Source organism: Camelina sativa, chromosome 11 (genome assembly GCF_030686135.1).
Source record: "Camelina sativa cultivar CO46 ecotype springtype chromosome 11, ASM3068613v1".
In the NCBI taxonomy this organism is placed as follows: domain Eukaryota; kingdom Viridiplantae; phylum Streptophyta; class Magnoliopsida; order Brassicales; family Brassicaceae; genus Camelina; species Camelina sativa.
Genome location: NC_141890.1, coordinates 29,109,482 through 29,117,935, shown reverse-complemented (window position 1 = coordinate 29,117,935; position 8,454 = coordinate 29,109,482). Strand labels below are relative to the sequence as shown.

The window sequence follows — 8,454 nt, the reverse complement described above, 5'->3', positions numbered from 1 at the left end:
GTAATAATTATGTTTCTTACCCACAAAGAAACGATAGCAATTTGTAACAATGATATTAATTAGTGTAATTTTCCAAGATTGCATCTCCGCGTATTTCTTGAGAACACAAACACATTGTAAATAGAAGTTGTTTTAACTCAGTATCACCCACATCATTTTTCTATTTCTCCTTCTATATTCTCTCAACACTTCTCCGGTGACTCAAGGTCATCATTCTTTCTCTCTGGTTTTCTCTTCCTTCTCCTTCTTCCATCTTTGAGGTAGGGTTTTGAAAACTCAAGTTTCCATTTCTAACTTTTTTTTTTCCTTTTACATCTTTAGAGTAGTCTCAATATATGAAGTTCATAGATCTGATCATCCAGAGAGACAAAATGGGGCTATGTGGTGAGTATGTGAAGCATCGATATTTGATAAGCATATAACCGAAGTGAACCAATGTCAACTAGGTTAAAGATATAAAATAGATACTCTGTTTCGTTATTGCTTTGTTATTTATTTCTCCTATATTAGTGGGATTGTATCACGCACCTCTCACGCGCGTTTCTTAGTGGTAGATTTAGCTAATAATTTATTTGCTTCATTGTGTTATATAAATACTTCGGTAGAAAACTAAGAGGATATAAAGAAACATATTATTAAAAAACTTGTGTTCTTCACGTTTTTGTGTTCTCAGGTTTGGTTATGATAACCCTACACGCCGAGCAATAGTTGCTTCAATCCAAAGACACTTTGATGGTCTTTGGTACAACATAAGTTCTGTTCCCGCTGATGCTCTCATCCAGTGGTGTGGAGATTTTATTTTAAGTTTTGATCTGTTTCACACCTTCGATGGGATGCTTGAAATCATAAACTTAACTGACTATTAACTGTTTGAAACTCTGTTTATGAAAGCTTGTTTTTTTGGAGGTAGGAATGTATGATCCACATGTTTGTGTTCTACTTTTGAAACTTTTTATGAATGCTTGTTTGGTGGGTTTTCTGTTAATTTTAATTTTTATGAATGCTTGTTTGTTAGGAATGTATGATCCACATCGGTTTTAACAAACGATTTCTCTGTTTGTGAATATACTTACCAAAACACGTTACAAATGTAATATACTCTGTTTGTGAATATACTCTTTTACCAAAAACACGTAACAAATGTAATATACTCTGTTTGTACATCGTGGGTATTTGCGACGAGAATTTGTGAGTAAATAAAAATTTGTTACAAATTAATTTGTTGTTGATAAGAAAAAAAAAACTTTGTATCAAGTTGTGGCTAATTTAGTTACGGATCCAGTGACAATTTTTTGTGGGTATTCGTTACAATATCATTCGTCTCTAGCTTGTAGCATGTATTTTACAAGACAAACGTAGCTCTGCGTAACTATTAGCAATAAGGTAACTTGTGGGTATTAATAACAAATTATTACAAAAATATTGAAACAAAGTTGACGCAAATTAACACAGTTTTATTAATGAAAAATTGTAGCAAATTTGTCACAATAAACTTGTAGTATTCGTAACTATTAACGACAACTTAGTTTGTGGGAAGTTGTAATAATCCGTTACAATATTTCTGAGATAAAATTGAAGCAAAAAGACACAATAACAGCTGTAACAAATTTGTAGCTATTTTGCTACGATTTCTCACAAATGGTGTTTTGCTACCACCTTATAGGCACAAAAAAAATTTGTAGCAAAATATATTTTGTTACAAATACAAGTACATAGCTATAATATTCCTCCTAACTATACGACCCAAAACCTGCAGTGCAAAGAAAATTAATGGAAGAAATGAAAATTAATGGAAGAAATGAAAAACCATTAAGGCAAAGAAAATTTAGACAGCCGCCGAAATTTTTATAGAACCAAAATTATATGATTAAAAATAATAACATTACCGTCATGTTTATAATTGATCAAAACAAAAAAATTCACATTCTCTTCCTCGTGTTCATCACAAGTAAGTAACAACATCAACACATGCACTCATGTTTTTGTTTCGCTTACGTGTTAGTACATTCTTCACCTCATCAGTCATAGTCACCTATAGTATGTATTATCTCTTTTTTCAGGGAGAATAATTTTCAATACTGTTTCTTAAGCTTTCGTTTTGATTTTTTTTTAGGTTCATATCGTCTTCGATCACAACATATTGCCACTTTAAATAAATCTCTGATCTAAAAACTTTGTGTTTTTGATGTTTTGGTTTTGTATTTTTAAAACTGCAGTCGGCATTGCTATGTCGTGGCATGCAACAGCGCCTGTGAAACGTTTAATATGGACCAATATTGTTCTCGTACGTGAAGTTTACTCCATGCGGCGAACTTGTCCTCCCACAAACTACTTGAGGCTTATTAAGAGCGTCTTCTTAATCAAACGAGCACCTTCATTAGGCTCCTATGGCTACGCTTATGACGATGAAACGAACACCTTCACATGTACTGAAGCTAAAGACAAAATCACTTTCTGCCCATAAAAATATACGTCTCTTTTAGTATTTCAGTCCAACAGTGGCGGATCCATAACATATTTCTACATGGGGCAAAAACTATAAATGACAATTAATTCATAAATTTTTTTTTAAAAAACATGACATGAAAGAGGGATCATACTATATTAAATTAGCATGGACTGAAATAACTTGTGAGTAGAAATATGTATTCCCCATATTTAAACCAAATCAACTGGTCGTCTCTAGGGCTGTGGAGGAGTCTACACCGACAGCTTTGGAGGAGTCTTTGGTCGTCTCTAGGACTGATGTTGGAGGTGGTTTTAATCACAAGAATAGCACAATGAGTCCACCTTGAAACCCTAGGTCTTGAAGAGTATTTATAGAGTTTTGTCTTGGGTTAGGGTTTGTAAGGGAAAAATTGTTTTTTCTTCTTGAGTACAGGACAAGGGGTGGCCAAGGATTCTTCTGGACCATCGTGAAGGCTTGAACCGAGATGCCATGATGGTTTCTTGTCGGGCCTTCAACTAAATCCCATCGGCTACATCCTTGTCTTCTCACTGGTATATGACATGTCTCGGCAAATCGGGTATCTTTCTGATGGCTGAACGGATTAACTTGATTTCATTTCATGAACGAAAGATGAATTTTCCAGCTATCCATATACACAAAGCACGTCAAAATATAAGTTAAGGAAGTTCTTAAAAAGTGGCCCGTACTGTAAAGCTCTGCATCTGTCCTAAAAATGTTTTCCTTGTCTTTTAGTCCAATTTAATATAAAACCTGTAAAACCTTCTTGAAACCTGAAATACTTAGATAATAAATCTTTTACACCTGAAATCATATCAAATTCTTCCTAAATGCATATGAAAACTTGTAACGCCCGTGAACTGAAATTTAGGATTTCAGGTATGGGTGTCGACAGACACCAGTGGTGAGTGTCGCTCCACACCACAAGTGGTTGGGTCGTCCGGTTTGTTCTCTAATTGTTGTGCAGCTTAGTGTGGTTTGGAGGAACCTTAAGACTTTCATATAAAAGGAGAATATCATCTTCGTGTTAAGGGTTCCTTCCCGAGTGGTCTCATGCAAGAGGAGAAGAGAAGAGAGCTTTGGGTTCCCTCTTTGAGGGGAGGAGAAAGGGGATGGGTTGGGGATGGACAAGAAAGGGAAGGAGGTATTTGTGTGAAGGAGAAGAGGAGATCGAGCAATGGGCTTGAGGGAAGCTTCTCCTTCGTCTTGCATCAACAATGCTGGAGGAAGAGACCTTGTGTTTGGGGCATAAGAGAAGGAGAAGGGAGATCCATCTTCTTTATGTGTGAGGGGAAGGATGGGATCTTGTATGGTGGATTGGGAGAGACAAAGTGGCACTCTCATGTCTGTTATTGAGGTAAGTCATGTTGTTTGATGTTTAATCGATTAGGGATCGATAATTGTTAAGGATTAGGGTTTTGTGGCAAAAAGGAGTGATATGCTCAAATTGTAATACCCTAATGGTACTAACAGCCTTGCGGTTGTAATACTTTAGGGGTCGAATCTACATAGACTCTAGATCACACAATAGATTTATCAATCTTTTAATCATGGTAAATCAAAATATTAATTTAAAAACAATGCAAAAACAGAATTAAAAAGTGTTGTAAATTCAGGAATTAAAAACGCTAGATCTAGGGAAATTCTCAGGAATTTATGAAATACTAAATCAATTAATAAATTAGGATTCAATCAATTAAAATCAGATGTAGAACTCTAAACTCAATAGTAAAATAAATTAGTTCTCACTGCAAATATTATCTAAGTTTTAAAACCCGAAAATCCAAATCTCTTTGCAAAATTCAAGTTAAAAACCAGCTTTAAAAACAAGTTTAGATTTGTTCACAAAATTACTAAATCAAATCTCTTTACAAAAAGTAATTTTGCTCATCTAAAGGTTTTATTTGGAAAATCAATTATATTCTCATATCAATTTATTAATTCTAGGTGATCAATCAAGAATTAATATGAAAAACAACCTAAGATGAAGATCATAGAAGATAAAGAATCATAATAAATAAACAGATCTAATAAATCATAAAAACCCTATGAAAATCCTGAACCTAACTAGAGATCTACTTAGACATGATTATTGAAACAAAAATCATGAATAAAATAGATATCATATAATAATTCAAAAGAGAAAAACAAAGAGTTTAGAAAGCTTCTCTCAACAGAGTTGAGTTCTTTGTTTGTCTCTCCCAAAAAGCTCTTAGGGTCTCTCTCTCTCAAAAGGTGGCAGAAAAAGTAAAACTTAGGTCTAAAGAATAACCTAAAAATCCAATATATACTAGTTTACACGAATTGGGACTTGATTGCAAATAAAGAAAGCTTGTGCAATTTTTGTAAATCTTCCAAAACTTGCGGGAAAACTTCCGATTTGGCTTATGGAAGCTGCATCGATCAATGATTTGTGGTTGCATCGGTCGATGCATACTCTTGAACTCGTCGCCCAGCTTCGTAGCTCAGCCTTATTGCTTGATTATGCTCCAAATATTCCAATTTAGCTCCATTATATTTCATCTGTGCCAATGAGTACCTAATCCTATAAAGACTTAAAAACAACCTAGAAAACAACTCAAAAGATTCAAAAATCACACTTATATCATGGTTAAAAACCATAAAAACAATGATATATCAAGGAGCTTGAAGGAAGGTTCTGATCGTGTAGAGATCTAGTCCAATGTATACTAAATCCTAGGGCTTGATAATTAAGTCTGGTTTAAGTCCTATAAGGACTTTGGGGATTTTTGAGTCGGCTCACAATCTTTCCAAAATTTGGTTCTGTTGTCAAGCATAATCAAGAGTAAAAAATGGCTCGATATGAACTAGGCATAATCCAAATCAAATAAACCGTTAGAATAAGATCATAATCCCCAACTAGTTTTGACTCAATAAAAAAAAATGTGGCTCGATAAAAAGCATCAAAATTATTGATGTAAAAAGTGGAAAAAGGTCTCAAGTCAACAAAATAGAAAGTAGCATTAGTATAGGATGAAATATTCTTCCCCCATACTTAAATCACACCATCCTCGATAGGAAAAAAAAAAGAGTTGAGGATTAAAAATCATAAAGAAAAGTGTAGGGTTTAAGAACAATGTCACCTTGATGGAATGATGTTGCGTCGACTCTAAAAAGTTTAATGGTTGCCCAAAAATTGTCTTAGAATTCGGCCGTGGAATGAAAATGTGGTGACTAACCGTTTGTACTTCCTTTGGTTGCTTGACATCGAATATGAACTAGGCTAAGTTCATTCGATTTTTTTTTTATATATCTCTAAATGCATCCTCTTTGAAACAAAAACCTAAAACCATCAATAATAATGATAAAATAAAAATAAGAAAAACATACCTAAGTGATAGAATGGTGATGGTTGGTGGTGAGGATGGTGGTGATTCGGAGTTGTCTCGTGGTACACGGTATGTGGGACATGGTACAGTGGGCATGGTACGCGGTATGTGGGCATGGTACACGGTACGTAGGATATGGTACACGGTATGTCGGTCGACACCATTAATCCGGTTTGGGTTCGGACTACTTCTGATTTCTCTGGTCTAGCACGGTTTATTGTGAAAACCCTAGGGCTCATGTATAAAAGGAAGCTCGCCCTAGAGTGTCTAGTTAGTCGTTTGTCGCTTCTATGAGTTGAGAGAAAGAAGATTTTCTGTGAGATCGTTCTGTGAGCAAAGGGGAAGGTTTTCTGCCAGTTTTTGGTGTGTTCTGAACGTTGGGAAGGAGATCTAAGTGTGGGTGACGTGTTGAGGTTGCTGTGAGGCTTGGATCTTGCGGTTTTTCGTCCTAATCTCTTTCTAAATCAATGTTAGTGTTTGAACATGGCTTATCTGAGCAGTTAGGGTTTATGTGATTTGATTTGGTTATTGTGTGATTGATGCCTTGTTGTTTCTGTACTTTTATGGTTTTGTGTGTCCTTTTATGGCAACGATTTGGATGTATCATTGTGGGAGATGATATAGTGGAGTTTTGGGGTTGGATAATGGAGGAGATCGGCGACAAAGGTATTGCAGGGTTGGGGTGTCGGCCGACACCAGGTCCGACACCACCTGTATGTGGACTAACACCAGGTGTTTTGGTTCATGATTGTCTGGTTTGACTGTTTTTGTGTTGTTTTCTTGTGTATGATCTTAATTGTTTTTGTGTATAGCCTAAAAGATTGGAGGATCGCCTCACTAAGTATTTGTGATAATACTTACGCATCTCTTTGCTTGTGGTGCATGTAAATTGTGATATGGAAGCATGACGATGAGGAGGAGGATGGTCTAGGGTCTCGACTGTTGTGTTGTGGTTAAATTATTTTTATTGGATTGTGGTTCACATATGTTATTTATGTTGGTATCTAGTTTAGAATCATGTTAGGTTGCTGATTTATATTGGTATAATTGATATTGTATTTATACTGGTTAATTATGTTTATGTTGTTTATATTGGTTGTTGTTGGTGAAATGATGATTTGTTGGTTGGATAGTTTAATTATGTATTATGGAGTGCTTAATTATAATTAATGCATTTAAAGAATAAAAACGGATCGGGTTGTTACACTATTCCAACGGTATTTCGCGGAAAATTAACGGTACTTCAAAAAAATAAAGAGTAATGAAAACTTTTTTTTTTGTCAACCGAACATTAAATTAGAAGGTAACTCCAAAGTTGGTTGCCCAAACTGGAGGAAAATAGTTTACAAAGGTAAGTGCAGAAATTAACAATCTCGAAGAGCGGGCGAGACAATCAGCCCATACATTGGACGTGTGTGGGATCCTCAAAAGCAAGAAGGATGGAAATGATGTGCGAAGTAAGCTAAACTCATCCAAAAGATTAGAAAAATCGGGCCATTCATCAGGGGACTGCACCATCGCCACTAGTTCAGCACAATCTGTCTCGAAACTCTGACAGTCAACACCCGCCGCCAATATGGATGCCATCGCCCAAATCAACGCCTGAAGCTCTGAATGTAGAGGTGAAGGACCGGGTCGCTGGCTTCGTGCTCCCAATAATAATGTCCTATCCTCACTATTGCACAACCACCAGCCTAACCCTTCTAAAGGATCTGAAGCCTTCCAAGATCCATCGACCTGAGACCGGGGACCAGTAATGAAAACTTTTAGAGAATCTAAATACATAAGCTAATATATATGATAATTGGTGGTAATTGTGGATAAGATTTTCTACTTCTTCATTTTTTTTTTTGTTAACAAAACATTAATTAGAAGTGAACTCCAAAGTTGGTAATCCAAGGTTGATAATCCTTCTAATTTGAAACACGTGGGATTTTGAATAGGGTAAAGAAAAGAAAGGACTCCCAAAGCACGTTGAAATCATCGAGTAGGTAGGAAAACGCCAGCCAATCTTCAGGGATCTGGACCGTTGCTACTAGCTCTGCACAATCCGTCTCGAAGCTATGACAAACAACTCCGCTAGAAAGGATATTCTCCATGTCCCAAATCAGTGCTTCTAACTACGAATGAAGGGGGGGAGAAGGAATTTATCGAAGACATTTTGCTCCCAACAGTAAGGTCTCATCCTCACTATTACAACACCACCATCCTAAACCTAAATTTAAGTTTGTTGCTTTCCAAGAGTCATCTATCTGACAACGAGATAAATGACCATTGATTCTCAAAGAGTCTGAGGTCCCCGAGGAGTCCTCCGACAATGATTGCGTCTTCTCCCATAGTAAATTTTCACACAAAGCCTGATTAATGATATTAGATGGTTCTACCTCTGTTCTTTGAAAAACTTTTTTTATTCATATCTTTCCAAAGTGACCATAAGATCCATGGTAACTGTAGATGTTTTTCCCAATCTCCCGATTGAGGTGACTCCCTCCAGAAAAGAAAATCTAAGTTCGCATACACTGAATCATAGGGAAAACCCCTTGGTATTCCCTTGGGATTATTGGAACCGGAGACAACTCCTAAATTTTACGCGAACATGTACACACAAAGAGAGCGTGGTTAATTGTCTTGATCGTG

At 36.1% G+C, this 8,454-nt stretch overlaps 1 protein-coding gene across 1 annotated transcript; it reads right to left on the bottom strand.

The window, feature by feature from the left end:
* Positions 1–7,113: 7,113 nt before the first annotated feature.
* Positions 7,114–7,916, bottom strand: LOC147934565 (uncharacterized). Its single transcript, XM_087472680.1, has 2 exons — positions 7,791–7,916; positions 7,114–7,554 (listed from the first exon to the last, which is right to left on the bottom strand). Exons 1-2 carry the CDS (start codon positions 7,914–7,916, stop codon positions 7,114–7,116), a joined length of 567 nt encoding a protein of 188 aa, XP_087328806.1.
* Positions 7,917–8,454: the final 538 nt, after the last annotated feature.

Coding starts and splice junctions, on each gene's coding strand:
- LOC147934565 (XM_087472680.1), bottom strand. CDS start 7,916: ATGGAGAATATCCTTTCTAGCGGAGTTGTTTGTCATAGCTTCGAGACG. Junction 7,555..7,790: donor ACCTACTCGATGATTTCAAC/GTGCTTTGGGAG, acceptor CCCCGGTCTCAG/GTCGATGGATCTTGGAAGGC.